Source organism: Eptatretus burgeri, chromosome 3 (genome assembly GCF_056783735.1).
Source record: "Eptatretus burgeri isolate ZD-2024b chromosome 3, Ebu_testis_v1, whole genome shotgun sequence".
Lineage (NCBI taxonomy): Eukaryota > Metazoa > Chordata > Myxini > Myxiniformes > Myxinidae > Eptatretus > Eptatretus burgeri.
This window is the reverse complement of record NC_140963.1, coordinates 120980980-121001064: the sequence shown is the minus strand read 5'-3', so window position 1 is coordinate 121001064 and position 20085 is coordinate 120980980. Positions and strand designations below refer to the sequence as shown.

Here is a 20085-nt window from a genome sequence, read left to right as displayed (position 1 = left end):
TATATATATATATATATATACATATATATATATATATATATATATATATATATATATATATATATATAGATATATATATATATATATATATATATATATATATATATATATATATATATATATATATATATACATATATATACAGTGGGGAGAACAAGTATTTGATACACTGCCGATTTTTCAGGTTTTCCCACTTACAAAGCACGTAGTGGTCTAATTTTTATCATCGGTACACTTCACCTGTGAAAGACGGCATCTAAAACAAAAATCCTGAAAATCACATTGTATGATTTTTAAATAATTAATTTGCATTTTATTGCATGAAATAAGTATTTGATCACCTACCAACCAGTAAGAATTCCGGCTCTCACATACCTGTTAGTTTTGTCTTTAAGAAGCGCTCCCATTCTCCACTCATTACCTGTATTAACTGCACCTGTTTGATCTCGTTATCTGCATAAAAGACATCTGTCCACACTCAATCAATCAGACTCCAACCTCTCCACAATGGGCAAGACCAGAGAGCTGTCGAAGGACATCAGGGACAAAATTGTAGACTTGCACAAGGCTGGGATGGGCTGCAGGACAATAGGCAAGCAGCTTGGTGAGAAGGCAACAACTGTTGGCGCAATTATTAGAAAATGGAAGAAGTTCAAGTTAAGTCAATCTCCCTCGGTCTGGGGCTCCATGCAAGATCTCACCTCGTGGAGCCTCAATGATCATAAGAAAGGTGAGGGATCAGCCCAAAACTACAAGGCAGGACCTGGTAAATCACCTGAAGAGAGCTGGGACCACAGTATCAAAGAAAACCATAAGTAACACACTACGCCGTAATGGATTAAAATGCTGCAGTGCACGCAAGGTCCCTCTGCTCAAGCCAGCGCATGTCAAGGCCCGTCTGAAGTTTGCCAATGACCATCTGGATGATCCAGAGGAGGAATGGGAGAAGGTCATGTGGTCTGATGAGACCAAAATAGAGCTTTTTGGTTTAAACTCCACTCGCCATGTTTGGAGGAAGAAGAAGGATAAGTACAACCCCAAGAACACCATCCCAACCATGAAGCATGGAGGTGGAAACATCATTCTTTGGGGAAGCTTTTCTGCAAAGGGGACAGGACGACTGCACTGTATTGAGGGGAGGATGGATGGGGCCATGTATCGCGAGATCTTGGCCAACAACCTCCTTCACTCAACAAGAGCATTGAAGATGGGGCGTGGCTGGGTCTTCCAGCATGACAATGACCCGAAACACAGCCAGGGCAACCAAGGAGCGGCTCCGTAAGAAGCATCTCAAGGTCCTGGAGTGGCCTAGCCGGTCTCCAGACCTGAACCCAATAGAAAATCTTTGGAGGGAGCTGAAAGTCTGTGTTGCCCAGCGACAGCCCTGAAACCTGAAGGATCTGGAGAAGATCTGTATGGAGGAGTGGGCCAAAATCCCTGCTGCAGTCTGTGCAAACCTGGTTAAGAACTACAGGAAACGTCTGATCTCTGTAATTGCAAACAAAGGTTTCTGTACCAAATATTAAGTTCTGTTTTTCTGATGTATCAAATACTTATTTCATGCAATAAAATGCAAATTAATTATTTAAAAATCATACAATGTGATTTTCAGGATTTTTGTTTTAGATTCAGTCTTTCACAGTTGAAGTGTACCTATGATAAAAATTAGACTTCTACGTGCTTTGTAAATGGGAAAACCTGCAAAATCGGCAGTGTATCAAATACTTATTCTCCCCACTGTATATATATATATATATATATATATATATATATATATATATATATATATATATATATATATATATATATATATATATATATATATATATATATATATATATATATATATATATATATATATATATATATATATATATATATATATATATACATATACATATATATATATATATATACATATATATTGTTGTGGTTACCAGATTCGCAAACCACCATTCAGGTCCCTTAGGTGAGGTATCTCGGTAAGTGCATGTGTAGTTAGGCCCAAACCCGTTGTCTAGTGGGAATACATGTCATTTATACGTGCTGCGACTCTTCAGGATAGCCGTTTTCTTTTACTATCTTTATTTTGGACCAATCGCCACCATCACAACCACAACATCAACCACCAACCACAACGCCGCTTCACCACAACCGCCATGACCTTTACCGTCACAACTCGCCACCATCGCATCACCGTCATCTCGCGCCACTCATGGGCACCGATGCTGGGCTCGTGTAGGGCGCGCGTTGAGCAGCGTGTACAAAATCACGGATTTTCTGCTTCAAGAACGGATCCAAAACGACACACGCCCACTTTTTGCCGTCCAATCGGTGAGCGAGGGCGACTGGTGGCCCGCCCCAGGGCGATCGATATATGCAAATTTGTGGATCAAAAAGCCTTCACGCCCACTTTTTCTCGGGCCAATGGGGAGCGAGTTGAAAGGTCAAAGGGAGGGGGTCAAAGGCGAAGTTACGGGGGGATAAAAGGACGGTGTTCGTCAGTCAAAGGAGTAGTAAAAGTCGGAACGAGGAAGGAAGGAGTCGGAACGAGTAGTAAAGGTCGGAACGAGGCGAAGGAGTCGGAACAGAGAGTCAAGACTTCGCGGGCGGTGGAGCTGCTCGTCGTGTGCGTTAAAAGTCGGAACGGAGGGGACGAGCTGTGGAGAGGCGGCGAGGGCGGACGAGGGGTGCTCGCGTCGTGCAGGGAGCTGCACCCCAGGGAGGCCGGCAGCGCGACCTGGCCGAGGTGGAGACGCTCGTCGCACATAATAAAGATCCTCTATACCCCGAGCATCAGCAACCCCCCTCCTGATTTCCCCCGCGCTGAGATAGTGCGACCAAGGGGGCCCCGTTCCCACCCCCTGCCAGGCACTGTCCACGAGGCCCGCGGGTTGCGGGGCCATCGCCGCTCCGCGTCTCATCACCAGACGGGTAGGCCCGACCAGGTCTCGGCCCCAGGCCTACCTCATTCTTGAGGGTATTTCTTTTCCTTGGTTTTGGGTATGTGTTGTCGGCGCCGTCTGTGAAGTAGAATTGTATAAGTGTTGCCGTGTGCTCGGTAGTCGGAATTAGCTCTGCACTGTGTTTTCACTTTTATGTTTGCTTTTTGTGTAAATGGCATTGTGTTTTCTTTTTTGTGTGCATTTGGTGGAATTGTATTTGTGTGCTTTCCGTTCGTCGCGAATAAATGTGCTTTATTGTTGAACTGTTCTCCCGCTTCGCTTCGTCTTTTCCCCCATTGAACCCCCATCTTGCTTCACGTAAAGGGTTGGTAGTGGGCTGAATACGCCCGATAATTAATCGAACCGTCGAGGTCGACGATAACACCGCTCGGTTATTCTGATAGTACGGAACGGGTCGCTTAAGTGGCCCGTGTCCGAAGTCGACCTGCGGCGAGGTGCGATCGCCCGGTCTACCCTCCGCGTGGGTACTTAGGTAGTTCGAATTTGGCGAGCAACCCTATCCCACGCGGGGGCTGATTGGCTCGATCGCGGTGAGACCGAAAGGTCCACCCGTGACTGGTTCCCGGCGTTAGTCCGAGAGGGTCACGACTGGATTGTCCGTCCGGTGGGCGACGTGCCGCGATTCGAGTTACGTGGCCGTCGCACGCCGGCGGGCGCGAAGACCGCAACAATATATACACATGTGTGTGTGTGTGTACAATTGTATTTTCACATCAATCGGCTGAACGCTATTGTAAAAGATCAAGAGGTTAACCTTTAATCCAACATGGCAGCTAAACCATGTGACTGATGACGTCATCTCATACTTTTTTTTGCTGCATGGATAGTCGATCATAACCTGACAAGAATTGAAAGCATTTGCAGTTTCGAAGAAGATTTTTGAAGTTTACAGTTAAATCCAAGCTGGTTGCCATGGTGATTGCAAAATCAAAATGCAGAAACAATATGCATCAGTTCCCATTTGCCCCAACATTGCATGGGAAGTTTCAACTTAAATTGAAGCAGTGGTGTCGACGCAACAGCTGGGACAAAAATTCAGTGAAAAAATGAAAATACTGATAACAATAGGAGACCAACCATTTGTATACTTGATCCCATGATAATAATAATAAAAACGTGGATAACAGTTTACCTGAACAAGGATTCTGGGACGCTGGGGGGAAGGAAAGGGCAACTTGTGCATGAAGTTTGAGATATGCCTGCAAAGCAATTTGTACAAAATGTTAGATGGAGTTGTTCAAGGGCAAGAAAAAGCTACCAACAAAATATATATAATTTTTTTCTTTTTTGGAGGGCTCCAAGCTGTGAGACCCACGTTATATTGTAAAGCGGTCGTATTTATTTGCCATTTTAAGTTATTCAGCGTGGGAGTTCCATTATTAGATTACAAAGCTCGGAGCAGTTGACTTCTCAAAAGCCTTTCTGCATTTCGTTGTGGAGTCAAAGTCAATGCCTTAAAATAAGTCATCACTTAGAGTGCATACAGATCTGACCAGGATGGATCCAATAAATTTCTGTATGCCAATGCAACATCAAAAAGATTGTACGATTTCAAAGTGAAACATTTGGTGAAAAAAAATAAAAAAATAAAAAAAAATAATCACACAAAGGTGATTATCATGTGTGGATTTTGCGTGCAGCAAGTCGAAACACAAAGTCATGGCGTGCACACAATTTTGTACATCAAAATGCCATGTGAATTACATGAAATATTAGTTCAAAATTTTAAGAAATTGGGATGCATTACAAGCCATTTCTTACCTCTTAAAACCAAAATAATAATAATAAAAAAATTGAGACTTGGATCTGCACATATAGTAACGCAAGAATCAAAGGATTGAAAATAGAGTAAAATATTTTTTGTTCTACTTAACCCAGGTGAACAATGCATCAGAAGGCCATGTTGGAATGAGAAACCATTTCAAAACATACAAAAGAAAATGAAAATTCCACAAGTACCAAGGCTGAAAGGATGATCAAGGATCATGATTGAAGAGAACTTCTTGCCAAGCATGGGTCTCATTAACCCATGCATGCAAAGCAAGGGGGTAGTGTTGAACAATTGGTTCATGTGCATCCATCTTATCAGTTTGTGGTTGAGGAACAACTCATTTAGACTGAATGTTATATTTTGAACACGAATGGGAAGACAAGTTTTCTGTTTTACAGTACTTTGCCTTTGAATTTGTCCCGATCACACACACGCAGGGGAGGAGCGAGATAATATTTATATTCTGTCTGCCTGCCTGTCAGTCAAACAAAATTGAATTGTTTGTTTTTAAGTTTGAAAACAAATTGAAACTTTGTTTTTAAGACCGCTATAAAGGGCTAATGTAACGTGTTGGATGGGGTGATGTCAGACACTGGGGAAAATCTGGAATCAATTTATTAATATGCTTTTATCAAAATTGAATTATATACTTGACCACTGCAAAATACAAATCGCCTTCATAATACTTCCTCCTCCCTCCAGTTTTGTAGTACTTGGATATGTTTTACAAGGTGATGCAAGTAATAAGAGCTGTTTTGCAGCCCCTGGGAAGTGGGCATTGCATGCCAGAGGGTGTAGTATCGGGGTGAAGAAGAGGCCAATATGGCTATGTATGATGCCAATTGAAGCTGCATTCTATGATCAATAAAACCTCAATCTCCTAAACTGTAGCACTTTTCGGCTAGGGAAGGGAGGGAGAGTAGACCTTTGAGCACCATGAGGGTTCGTGACACGGAACTGCTTACTTCTCAATGGGAAGAACGTGAGGTCCAGACACCGAGAGGCGAAAGATGAACACGAGGAACTTGTGGAAATAGTCAAAAAATGGCCATTGGGAAAGAATACAAATACACTTGCTGCAATACAGCTTTCTGCCCTCTGGTACTTTTATCTTGTGACCTACAGTACTCAAGAAGTTTAAATGGCCTGCATGGTGCTCTGGCACCCTCTCAATGGGCAGTGGTTCATAGAACTGTACTGCTGCTCCATACACCTGCAGACAGGATAGCACACTTCAATATTTTCTCCCCATCAAATGCAAAAATACATACATATTAAAAATATACATATATAAATCAACACAAAATGTTCAAAGATCATTCCCAACATGCATCATCAAAAGGAAATCACATGGCACAACCACCTTATTTGCAGAAATTCCCGTGAGAACAAAGGTTGAGACTACAGGTTCGGGTTGTTTGCTGTCAGCCGGCCAACATTCCACCATTGCACCCATGGGCAAGCAAAATAAGGGCACTGACTCGGGCAAGGGGAAATCTTTGTCATCTTCCAGGGGATATCGGTCAAGAAGGCCTACAAAGAGCCCACATATATGCTAGAATTAGTTTAAGACAATGGCATAAATTACAGGTTAGCACTTTGTAACAAATATGTAAATAACGACGATCAGGATTAATCACAAAGTAGTAGACAAAGCACATCATTACACCAAACATCTCACCAGCTTTGTAGGCCACAGCATTTGGCTGGACGACAGATTTCTTGTAGCACAAATATACCTCTGAACCCCACTTGAAAGTAAAAGAACAAAAAGCAAATGGTGTTATAAATGTGCAAGAGATAAAATTTTAGCAAAGGATACTTTGACAAGGTCATTAAACGAAGGATGTCCACTTGTAAATGGATTTTTTTTTTTAAATACAGTAGTTACTGTAGTTGAAATAAATAAAACCAAGGAGAAAGTCAAGAGGAGTTTCAAGTCATACCAGACCACAGTTGAGATTCTTTTCAATGCGGCAGAACGTGTGCGGTGGTGACTCTCCCTTACTGCCTATGATGACACACACGTCGGTGACAGCAAGTGCATTCTGGGTACCCCTTGTCTGTGCACGACGGAACGTAATGAAGATGCGCTGTGATGTGGAATTGCTGTTGTTCACATTTGCCGAGTGGCCACGAGGTGTTGTTTCGACAGTCTGACAACCTGGTATGAGCCGTTCTTTCCACTCGTACAACACCCTGTTGAATGGAAAATTCGTTATACTTTACTTCCCAATAATTTTTATTTTAAAGAACACAAAAATAAAGAAATTTTTTTAAAAGGCAATCATGTGACAACTTTTTAAGGCAATATACACAGAAGCTCCAGTCAGCCTCGACATTAAAAAAAGGAAAAGTAAAAAAAAAAAAAAAAAATTAAAAGGTGGAGGAAGGGCAAAGGAATGGACCCAAAGACTTGCAAAATAAATAAAATGAAAATCAAGCAGTCCAGCTGAAAAAAAACGAGAAGGGCACTCAGAAGAGCGCATACCTTCGTCACGCAATACCTGATCTAAGAGAACATATTGGGCCCATTACAATTTTGAAAATTCATGCTATATATTGTTTTTAGCCCAACCTCTCAATGGTGAAGAATCACTTTCAAAATGAAATTATTGTATCCGGATTGGGATTCAGATCTTCACCAAAATAAAATCATTTCATCCTTGTCAAACACCCAACCTGTCCATCGAATCCGGCCACAACTTTGATATATTGCGCTTATATATAGTTTAGCCCCATTTCTCAATAGTGAAGAATCGCTGAAAATTTTTTTTTATGGGATCCAGCTCCAGATCCAGATTTAGATCTTCACCAAAATAGAATCAATTTTGTCACACACCCAACTTGTCCAAGTTTCGTCCGAATCCATCCACAATTTTTTGAGATATCTTGCACACAGACACCGAGACAGACAGAGAAAGGGTGAAAACATAACCTCCTTCCACCTTCAGTGGTGGAGGTAATTCAAAGATCCCTATAATCACACCATCCAACCAGTATTTGGGATGCAGCCTGGCCATGCAACCTGGAGGGCCTCAACTCCATCCCGCCGAGGAAGAGTGGGACCAAAGACCACACCGAATAGAACACTTTCGGTGAGGCAGAGGACTGTTTGTAGCGTCCGGTATCATGCCGATTGACATAAGTTTGGGACGTGGGCTAGCCATGCAACTTGGTGCGCTTTGTTGAAGACATTGCCAACTCCCTCATGCGGGGAAGCTTTGGTGGGACTACGTTTGGGATTATGACCGGTGGCAGAGGCACGCCATGTCTGGGTGAGAGGGGTGTCCCCGGATAGAATCAGGCAAACCCCCGGATTGACAAAGTCATCACAAAGGAGATGGAGGGGAGGTGGAATAAAATAAAAACTGCGCACGAATGAGACAGCTTGGTCCACGAGTCGAGTTTCCTTGCTTGGGTGGAGATTGGTGCCTCGAGACCAGGGAAGGCCTGCTCAGTCTTGCAGTCGATATGAGGAGATGACGACCGGTGGCAGCAGACAGACAGCCACACAAGTCACGGTTATGCATGCACATGTCCCAAACATGATTAATTGTAAACATCATTTAAAAAAAACTTATCCTATGCAATGACAAGCCTCAGATACGACATACCCATTGATGTCAAGAAGCAACCAAAACAGATTCGGCGTATTCTTCTGGGAAGTCCAACTGAATGCTGGTAATGGCAGCATTGGCTTTCCAATTGCAGACTCCATTAAACAAAACACCAAGCCTGCCATGTTCGCACGAGGTAATTCCCCAAGGTTCAAAGGCCACTCACTGACGTAGATGATTGGGAAGAACATGCCGGTCCATAGGCCTTGTACGGACTCACAAATCGGCAGCAAGATAAACTTTTTGGATGAGTTGATCCATTAGTTTTCCAAATCTTTCGTTGTGCAAAAACACCCCTTTCCCACAGTTACTTTTCCAAGTATTTTCAGCTTCTTTTCGAAGCTTTGTGAGACATTCTAATGTTACAATCCTTACCTGTCACGCACGACAAACGTTCGGCCACCCTGATGGACTTCGTTGCGAGGGGGAGAGGTTTCTATGCATGCGTGCTCAACATTGTGGAGTTGATTACGTCATTTCAAATGTCACGTATTAGCCGATTACAAATCCAACGATAAGGGCTCTCGGTAGAACATCATGTCCGATTGTTGGAAACAACAACGTCCGCCCGGCAATGCCTGATCCATGAGAACATATCTGGCTTAATACATTGAGATATCGTGCTACATATTGTTTTTAGCTCGCCTGTTCGAAGAACAGAGAGCTATAGCGATACCCCCGGCGTGAGCGTGAAAATGTTAAAATTTTTGATGCAAGTTATTTTTAACCTCCGCCATCTTCGAAGATGGATGGAGGTTACTGTTTTCACCCCTTTGTTTGTCGGTGAACAGTATTACGGAAAAACTCGACGGATTTCGACGAAACTTGGTGGGGGGGGGTAAGGTATGGTCCAAGGATCATGCCATTAAATTTTGGACTTTGTTTCCCACCCCCACCCCCCAAAAAAAAAAAGAGAATTTTTTTTTTTTTGCATTTCTACACGTTTTAAGTGATTTCCAACCCCCCTCAAAAAAAGATTGTCAGAGAAAAAAAAAATTTGCAACTTTTTTTTTCAACAAAATTTCGATTTCATTTCTTTGCATTTCTACATGTTAAGCGATTTCCAACCCCCCTCGCCCCCCCCAAAAAAAAAAAGTTGGAGAAAAGAACTATAACTCTGTCAGCACTGTTGACATCATATTTAATGAATAAGATACAAGGTGACCCAGCAGTATTGGCGGCAGAGGTTTTGCACTCTCGAGTGCTCCCCTCTAGTTTCCTTTCTAATGTTTTTTATCTACCACACTATTTTTCATACGCCATATATATATATATATATATATATATATATATATATATATATATATATATATATATATATATATATATATATATATATATATATATATATATATATACATACATGTCGGGGTGTATTATGTGTCCTCCGTCCGTCTGTCTGTCTGTGTGTGTCCGTCCGTTCCTGTCCGCACTCTAACTCCCAAAGTTTTCAACTTTCACGTTTCATATTTGGTATGTAGGTACACTGTGGAGATGGTGTGTCACGACATATGTTAGTCATCTAAAGTGGTTGCCATGGCAACTAGGATGCTGTTTTCCATGTAGTAGCATAATTCTGTATATACCTTCTTGTTCGGGCATATAGTGCTCACTTGCACTCTTGTTACTGATTACAAATACATATATTGCTTTAAAATTATTTGGATCAGACTTCACTGCAATGCTTTATAAAAATATTAGACTAGCCTTTAAAAACGATTAATGTATAAACAGGCGAGCATTGGGTGGCTTTGACACCAACTCTCTGGTTGAGCCCTATCTCTCAATGGTGATGAATCGCTTTAAAATTCTCGTCGTCAGATCCGGACCTTCACCAAAATTGAATCAATTCTTCCTCGTCTCACATCCAACATATCCACCCACAACTTTTTGACAGATTGTGCTATATATTGTTTTTGGCCCTCTTTCTCTCAATGGTGAAGAATCACTTGAAAAAAAATTCTCGTCCTCAGATCCGGATCTTCACCAAAATCTAATCAGTTCGGCTTTGTCACACACCGAACCTGTTCACAACTTTGAGATATCCTGTACACAGACAGACAGAGGTGAAAACAACCTCCTTCACCAAGGGTGGCGGAGGTAATTAGTCTTCAGGAGAAGTGGTAATGGGCTGCAGTTATCGCTCGTTGAGACGATGGTACCACATTTAGTGAATGTCATAAGACATACAAAAAGAAATTCGAAATTCAATCTTTTTTCCATTGACCGTTCAAATAAAACCACTCCGAAACAATCCTGGTAGATGACATCAATTAAACAACCGGATTCACAAAATATACCACTTCATAGTGAAGAAAAGGGGAAATTTGGCAATTGGCGGAGGTCCGGCACGATACATATACGTATAGTTATGGCCCAGGATTTGGGGCTCACCACGAGGAGAAGCACTCAAGTTTCTCCCGAACACCCAGTTCTGAGGCCACCGACCTTAACTCCACGGTCCAATGGAATGTCGTTCTTACACAGCCGTAGCCGCTTGACTTAGACTACCGGCCTAGCATGGTTACGCTTCGACGTTTCCACAACACCATTCTATTGGCACGGCAACCTAACTAGAGGCCATACCCAGTGATTTTCTGCAGAACAGAACAGATAGATGCACAAGACCGGCTAACAGAGCAAATCAGGTCGCGTACAACTTCCTGTCTAACCATACTTGTACACTGTCAGACCAATAAAGGAAAAGATGACCAAAAACAGATTGGAAACGACCAACAATTATTTATCACAAACACACAAGCCATCATTTAAAAGTGATAAGCAAGAAAGCAAAATGCACATAAGAGCAGATTTAATTACAACACATTCTTGTACAATCTTATTTACACAAAGGACATACAGCCATCATCCAAACAGGGGAGAAGAAAAGGATCTTTTCTTTTCTCACCCACCTCATACAGCCCAAATACACTCGAGGATGGGGAGATGGGCAGTGATGTGGCACGAAGCCGCATCCCTGAGGCACCTAAACCCAGTAAGCAAGTTCTCTCTGATGACCCAAATATGCAAGCTGGAAGAATCTCTATTTCTGCTTATTGGTGGATTGAGAAAGGCGGGGGGGGGGGTGGGCAACGGACTGACGGTGAAGAGCGGGGGAGGGGGAAACGGACTGGTGGGGTAAAGGAGGAAAGATTGAAAGTAGCAGAGTTTAGTAAAACAAGACATCACAGCAGGGAAACACGAACTAACCAATGCACGCCCCCCCCGCCCCACCCACCCTCCCTCGACAAGGGACCAAGGACTATCCACACATCAACTAATGAAATAACTGATCCTCGGGTCTCCTAAAATGTCCACATTTTCTCTCCCCAAAAAGTTTCCAAATCCATAAATATAATATTATATATATATATATATATATATTGTTGTGGTTGACCAAATTCGCAAACCACCATTCAGGTCCCTTAGGTGAGATATCTCGGTAAGTATATGTGTAGTTAGGCCCAAACCCGTTGTCTAGAGGGAATAAATGTCATTCATGCGGGCTGCGACTTCAGGATAGCCGTTTTTCTTTTACTATCTTTATTTTGGACCAGCCGCCATTATTACCACCACCAACCACGTCTCAACAGCCATCACAACAACCACAACACCGCTTCACAATAACAACCACCAACCACAACGCCGCTTCACAACAACCACAACGCCGCTTCACCACAACCGCCACGACCTTTACCGTCACAACTCGCCACCATCGCATCACCGTCATCTCGCGCCACTCGTGGGCACCGATGCTGGACTCGTGCGGGACGCACACCGAGAAGCGTGTTCAAAAACATCACGGACTTTCCGCAGAAAAACGGATCAAAAACGACTCACGCCCACTTTTGTTCCGTCCAATCGGTGAGCGAGGGGCGATTTGGCCCCGCCTCCAGGGCGTTCGCTATATGCAAATTCATGGATCAAAAAGCATTCACGCCCACTTTTCCTCGGCCCAATGGGGAGCCAGGTGAAAGGTCGGAGGCAGAGGGTCAAAGATGAAAGAGCGAAGCCACGGGGCTTATAAAAACGACTGCGTTCGTCAGTCGAGTGGGCAGTTCGCAGTTGGCAGTTCGCGGAGTCGGAGTGAAGAGGACGGAGCTGTGGAGAGGCGGCGGCGGCGGCGAAGGCGGTTAAGGGGGTGCTCGCGTCGGATTCGGGGAACTGCGGAGGGAGAGGCCGGCGGCGCGACCGAGGTCGTGGTGGAGACGTTCGTCGCGGGACCCGAGATTTTGTGAAATCCTCCTTTCCCCGAGCATCAGCAACCCCCTCCTGTTTCCCCCCACGCTGAGATAGTGCGACAAAAGGGGGCCCCCTTCCCACCCCCTACCAAACACTGTCCGCGAGGCCCGCGGAGTTGAGGCACCACCGCCACTTCGCGTCTCATCATCAGACGGGTAGGCCCGACACGGTCTCGGCCCCAGGCCCGCCTACCCCCCTCATCCTGGAGGGTGGTTCTCTTTTCTTTTGCTTTGGGAATATGTGTTGTCGGCGCCGTCTGTGAAGTAAAATTGTATAAGTGTTGCCGTGTGCCCGGTAGTCGGATAGATCTGCATTGTTGCATTTGCTTTTTGTCTTCTTCTTTTACATGTGCTTTTGGTGGAATTGTATATGTGTGCTTTCCATTCATCGCGAAATAAATGTGCTTATTGTTGAACTGTTTTCCCGCTTCGCTTTGTCATTTCTTTCATTGAATCCCCATCTTGCTTCACGTAAAGGGTTGGTCGTGGGCTAAGACGCCCGATAATTAATCGAACCGTCGAGGCCGACGAATAACACCGCTCGGTTATCCCGATAGTACGGAACGGGTCGCTTAAGTGGCCCGTGTCCGAAGTCGACCTGCGGCGAGGTGCGATCGCCCGGTCTACCGTCCGTGTGGGTACTTAGGTAGGTCGAATTTGGCGAGCAACCCTATCCCACGCGGGGGCCGATTGGCTCGATCGCGGTGAGACCGAAAGGTCCACCCGTGACTGGTTCCCGGCGTTAGTCCGAGAGGGTCACGACTGGATTGTCCGTCCGGTGGGCGACGTGCCGCGATTCGAGTTACGTGGCCGTCCGCACGCGAATCCGCAAAAATATATATATATATATATATATATATATATATATATATATATATATATATATATATATATATATATATATATATATATATATATATATATATATATAAAAATCAAGCTGGCATGCAAACCAAACCAATTAATCTACAGATGAAAAAAAAAGACTTTGTTCCAAAAGCTCTTGGAGTTCAATATTAATCAAAAATACAAAGTTAATGAAAATGCACCTTTGACCTCTCCAAGGCACATTTCCCTGTTATGCAGTGTGTACCACTTACTAATGTTTGTGCGCAATAACTTCAATGCACACACCTGTTTAACGTTTGCTCAAGTAGAGCAATTACGTTTTTTCCACTTTTCCGCCATCTTAACAGAATCAATCATAACAGGACACGCTCCGTTACAGGTTGGTGGAGCCTACCCGAGATCGGTCAAGGGTGGTCGGTCATGTCCTCGGCGGTAACACAAGTAAATTTCTGGGCTGGTGAAGCTGCCGTGGTTTAGGTTGGCAGGGAGTCCCGAAGGAGAATGCTCCAAACACGCGAAATCCTCGGGGACGACCTCGCCTTGCGATGGGACGATGACTGCAACATCAGTAATGGGTTCACGGGGTCTCGCAGGCTTTGCGCAGCCCTCAGCCACATGCAACGCCTCCTCAAGTGGTATCGATGCATCCGTAAGTCCTGCTACTACAAAGTAGTTGGCAATTCGTTGGGAACATTCTTCCATACTCTGCAACACAACAGCATCATGTTTTAGGTCGCAAGACAAAAAGGCATTTGGCTTTTTTTTTTTTCTTTTTTTTTTTCCACACCAAAAATCAAATGTAAGCCACGCTCCGTTTTCCGCAGATAACGAGAGGACGCAAGCGATGTCAGAAACGGTCATCACATTTCCACAAGTCACTTGAAGATGGGACGAAACTTTCACGTCATGCATGACCATCTGACACAAACGCATTATAATTGGACAATAAACTGAAGCAAAGAATCGTGGATCCCAAGTTTCAACACCCAACTCGTATGCACCTAAACATTAGTAGATTAAAAAAAAAGTAGTATACTCTGTGGTTGATACATTTCACTTTGGCCTTGCAGATCCACAGAAATAAATGAAGGTCAAACAGCCATTTTCGCATTGTATGCACTCAGACGCAACTCTTCCGCTCCGCATCGCTCGACGTGTAATGAGGCAGTCACAGGACAACAATATCAGGACACCTTGTCGGTTTATTTTAACACCATGCAGGCATGTACTGTATAACGTGCACGAGGCCATGTCGAAAACAATAAAATAATGAAAAATGACAGTAACTGGATAATAAAAAATAAATAAATAAATAAGTGTGTGCATATACACCACCACCAGTAAACTTTTAAAATTACTTAAATACAAGAGGTGATCTGTACGGACTGCACTACACAGACTGACACGATGGCCGACAGGTGTGCGCACTCGCTTCCAATCTGTCTCGCCTGGGTTTGAAACTTGGCCCAGCAAAAAAAAAAAAAAAAAAAAAAAAAAAAAAAAAAAAAAAAAAAACTTATTCTGACGTTTCATTAATGTGCACGCAGTCCCTTGAATGGAAGTTAAGCTGGGCGTCCCATCTGCTAGCATTAGTTTGTGAACATTAAAGATCCTATGATGTCCTTTGCAAAGACGAAGCGAGTCATCACCGGCATCCTCAAGTTACCAATTCCCGTCACGATTGACTGCTGGGAAAGAAACACAGAGCACCCCAGACCGGGCACACCAGCACGACCACGAGCACGACCAGCCCGAACCAAGCACTACCATCTCAGACCGAGCACTCCAGCACGACCGTCCCAGACTGAGCACGACATCCCCAGACTGAGCACGACCATCCCAGCACGAGCACGAGCAAGACCATCCCAGCACGAGCAAGACCATCCCAGCACGAGCACGACCACCCCAGACCGAGTACCCCGGCACGATCATCCCAGACCGAACACCCCAGCACGACCACGACAGTCCCAGACCGAGCACGACCATCCCAGCACGAGCACCCGAGCACGACCGTCCCAGACTGAGCACCCCAGCACGACCGTCCCAGCACGACCACCCCGGACCGAGCACGACATCCCCAGCACGACCATCCCAGACCGAGCACCCCAGCACGACCGTCCCAGACCGAGCACCCCAATCAATCTTGGAAAACCCATGCCAACACCATTTCATCAGATCCAGTGATGACGACATGACACTTTCCAGCGTCACAACGATTACAAACTCACATTTTCCCGTCACAGCCGATGCTCGACAGTTCCCACGAAGGACACAAAGGGGGACATTTGGACCACGACTCCATAAAAGTTCCCAACCGGGTTCTCTCGGCTAAATTCACATCCGGCAAACCCTCCTAATCCCGCCGTCCACCACGCCTCGTCCACCACGCCTCGTACAACCATCCAGAGCCTTGAACTCCGGACCCACGGAGCCTTCAGCACGTGTCACGTGTCGGTGACAGTAACCACACGGCGTTTACACAAAATGATCCTCCAAAAAGCGAACATCTCAAGGTTCACAGGAAACACCCAATCACGACTGAACTGACGAGTACGAAGTCTAAAAATAAAACAGAAATCAAGAACCGGCTCCACATCAAACACCCACTTCCTCTTTCAACACCGACAGGAAGCAATCGAGCGCCGACCGCTTCATTCTCACTTTTATGTGTGTAAAGGCCTCGTTTCGGGCCTGGAGGAACGGCACGGCACGGTTCGGTTCCACACGAACGCGTGACGTCACGACCAGCAGGGACCGTCACCGCGACTCACCCGACGAAGGCCGCACCTTGTACAGAGACCTTTAACCTTTAACCCCACAACCCTGGGCCGACACAGCCTCTTCACACTTTGAACACACACTCGTCTACGTCACAGCGAACGATCTCTCCCTCTGAGAGAGTAAACACCTTGGAATCCTCCTTGTTGTGACGATCGCCGATGTTGTCCGCACGATGACACGTATCGGTGACTGAAGAATTGTCGATCCTTCCACCTTACACCGCCCTGAGCATGTTTGCGGACGTAATAAATAGATGAAACAACGTCCGAACCAGATTTAAATCTCCGACAAATCGCTCACGGCTCGTGCGGTTTGTCCACGTGACTCACGTGGCTCAAACCGACAAATTAATGATTCGTGACTCACGTGGCTCACGTGACTCGTGCGGCGTTTGTAATGATTGTGAGCAATCACTTATTGAGGCAATGCACTACTGATTGGGAAAGAAATATGACGTCGTTGTTGTGAGTTGTGACGTCACAGGTATGCAGAGTGCTGTGGGGATCCACTCCTTTTGGGAAGTGGTCCCACCATTGTGACTGCTTTCTGACCCTTTGGTGTAAAAATGCGTGTTTGTGTAGTCAATGGTATTTTGTTGTACACCGCTCCTTCCCAATGTCATGTCCAGGTGATGCATGACGTCATCATCGATTGCCCAAGGAAGGGAGTACTCAGTTTTTGGGTGGTCGCTAGACTATTGGGTGGTCGCTAGACTACCCTTAGTCTCAGGTTTTCCATCTGTCTGTTTGTATGTAATGGTCAGCTCTGGAGGCCAGAGGAGTCAACCGATTTTGATGAAACTTGACTGGTAGGTTCATACCAGGATCTAGTTGTATGCTTTTGAGCACCGTTACTATGGACACCACCGTTGCCGAGCAACGGGACTGAAATTTTTGAAAAAATCCGGAAAATATTATTAAATATTTTGTTTTTTCGAAAATCAAAAATCGGCTTCCGCACTTTTATGCGCACTATAATCAACGTCTTTGTCAAAAAAATTTCAGCCCGATCCGTCAAAAACTGTATGACTAGTATGCAATTATATAGCGACCACCCATGTCGCCTACCAGCTTGTTACTCAGTTTGTTTGTTTGTCCAGATGATATCTTGACCATCCTTTGATCAAGGAAGCTGAAATTTTTGGCACAAAAGTGAAGATGTGCTTTGGCAAAAATTGTATTTTTCTCTTTTTTAATTAATTGAATAATTACTTAATTATTATTGATTTATTTTCTTTCTCGTCCTGGCAATATCTCAGGCACATTTTGAGCTCGGAAACTGATATTTGGACATGGCAGTGACCAAGTGATTTGGCGAGAAAGAGTATTTTGGATTTAATGGTTAATCAATTCATCGATTAATTATTCATTTTTCGATTAACTACTTAATTTTCAAAAAGTTAGATACGGATGAAACGGTCGTGGTTTTGGTATGCTATTCCGCAATTGATAGAGGAATTAATTATTTTACGATTATTATTTATTTATTACAATTACACAATTAATCAATCAATTATTGTACACTGCTCCATCCAAATTTCATCTCCATGTGCTGCACAGTGGCATCGCCGAGTGCCGAAAGCACCCTGGCCATGTTGCACGCTGAAGGATTTTTTATTTATTTATTTATTTGGCATGGAGGCAGTGTACTTTGAATGTCCCTCTACGTTTTTTTTTACCTTTTTTAATGATAAAAAATGCTTCAACCATAAATGTACCCAGAGTGTACCCAGATTTATGGTTGAAGCCCCCCCCCCCCAAGCTCAAAACTGTCCTTTCGGAGAGACATTGTGAGAGAGTGAGATTTGTCAGGATTGAAAGACATGTTCCACGTGTTCGACCAGTTTGTGATTTTACCCAGATGTGCAGAGAGCGAAGAAGCTGTTGCTTGCAAAAACTTCACCTTCATGAAACTTATCCACCTGGAAGCCTATTTTTTAAGGTCAAAAGTCAAGGTCACATAAATCATCAATTTTCATCCGATACACTTGATTTGTATATATATATATATATATATATATATATATATATATATATATATATATATATATATATATATATATATATATATATATATTGTTGTGGTGCCGGGTTCAGTGGTGAGGATGACCGCCAGACGGAGCAGTTGGCCCGTCTCCCACAGAACACCGGAATTGAAGGTCGTAACCTTCGGATAACTCCGAAGGTCACAGGTCCCTTAGTGGACCGTGGATGCCAATATTTTGACGGCGTGGGGTAGGGTTAATTGTCTAATTCCAATTTACCTAAGTACTCACACCGTCTAACTACCGGGGAAGCCACACCCTCGGCCGACTTTGTCCGAACCGAGTCGCTGTTACCGACTCTGATCCGGCGTAACCGAGCGGGGATTACCAAAGCCTGTCGGTCCAAATGAACAATTTACGGCACAATCGCCTCCCTAATTCTCAAACCCAAACCATACTGGGTCAATGATAGAAACGACAGGCAACGAAATGGAACATTTAACAGTTATTTATTTACAATTGTCAAAGGGAGGGAAACACAGAGCAGACTTAATCTCGAATAAAGATGCAGGCAAATGTACAATAGAATCACTTAAACAGTTCTACTTACAGACTGGCTACAGACAGACACATACACCCAAAAAGAAATGGACCTCGTGGGTCTTTATTTGGCCCTTCAGCTTGGGACGGAAGGCGAGCTGAGGGCCAGAGTCTGGCCGGGTACCTGGCCGCCTCGTGCGGTTTTACATGCGAGTCAGAGTCCGTGGACAGGAACAGGGATCCCCAGCTCGAGCACTCCAACACAACCCACCACGGTGGGACTCGAATGCATGACCCCGAATCCAACAAGCGATCCTGGCTGCCACGAATGACGATCGACGACACGAGCACCACCATGAGCACCGACCACCAAGGCACCCCAAACAAAGAAGACCAGACCCGCGACACATCACCAACCAACCAACCACCCAAGACCGCAGACCGCTGACAAGAGACCCGACCCCTGACACAACCATCTTTCTTATCCTCCCCCCCCCCCCCCCGGGGCGGATAGAGGGATCCGCTCTGAGGTAACTCGCCTCCGGATTGGTCGGGGGGTGTCGGGCGATTGGTGTCCTCCCCTCATTGGACGAGGTGAACATTCCATCTGGCTTGGGCGGGGTCGGCCCTGAGGTGATCTCACCCCCGATTGGACGAGGGGAACTTTCATCTGGCTGGGGCAGAGTCGGCCCTGAGGCGAGGGGGCTCCGCCCACATCTGTAGCCTTGAACACGTGGGTTATGGCGTCGTGGTGTGAAGTGAAAGCTGGGCGGGTGAAGTGCTTGTTTGCCCGCAGAGTGGGAGGAGGAGTGGTGTGAGGGTTTTGGTGTAGAAAACTAACTAGAAAATAACTCGTAGCGCACACACACTTAATCACCCATTAAACATAGGGACGGGACCCTAACTATAAACACATACTTATCGAAATAACTGAACTGCGGGGACTCTGGCTGTTGTGTGCAAATGGCTGCCAGATTCGTAACAATGTATATATATATATATATATATATATATAGTTGTGGGGGTAGATGGAGGAATTTCATAGCAAAGTTGGGATTGTATAGAGTTGCCTGGTCTGTTGACATGTAGGAGACATCTCGATGTAAATTAAGTAGGGCGACTGTGAGCTTAAGTGTTACTTGTCATGACATGGGAGGGGGGGGTGCTGTTTTAATTAGATAGGGATTAAGACCAATTTCCCCAGCATGTAATTACCCCCCTGTGACCTTTTCCCATTTTTTTTGTATTTCAAGACCGGTGATAAAGGGGAATCACGTCTTTAAAACAATTACAACGAAGCTGCACGACCAAGCAGGTAAGAAGCCTCAGCTCC

The 20085-nt window shown here is 44.6% G+C and overlaps 1 protein-coding gene across 6 annotated transcripts in view; it reads right to left on the bottom strand.

The window, feature by feature from the left end:
• The window catches only part of LOC147030867 (C-myc promoter-binding protein-like), a 74872-nt gene extending 58297 nt beyond the window's left edge, over nt 1-16575 (bottom strand). The window contains exons 1-7 of one of the 6 annotated variants that reach the window (XR_015056550.1): nt 16055-16072; nt 13842-14152; nt 6684-6936; nt 6419-6488; nt 6101-6270; nt 5703-5950; nt 4099-4165 (exon numbers count right to left, since the gene is read on the bottom strand). Coding sequence is in view for 5 of the 6 variants with exons in the window: in XM_085875391.1 (XP_085731517.1) it covers nt 4099-4165; nt 5703-5950; nt 6101-6270; nt 6419-6488; nt 6684-6936; nt 13842-14149 (1116 nt within the window). In the remaining variant the exon portion in view is untranslated. Of the gene's footprint in view, nt 1-4098; nt 4166-5702; nt 5951-6100; nt 6271-6418; nt 6489-6683; nt 6937-13841; nt 14153-15675; nt 15987-16054; nt 16073-16108; nt 16320-16355 lie in introns of those variants that run through there. The other 5 variants (XM_085875391.1, XM_085875393.1, XM_085875392.1 and 2 more) reach the window with 5 other exon arrangements.
• Nucleotides 16576-20085: the final 3510 nt, after the last annotated feature.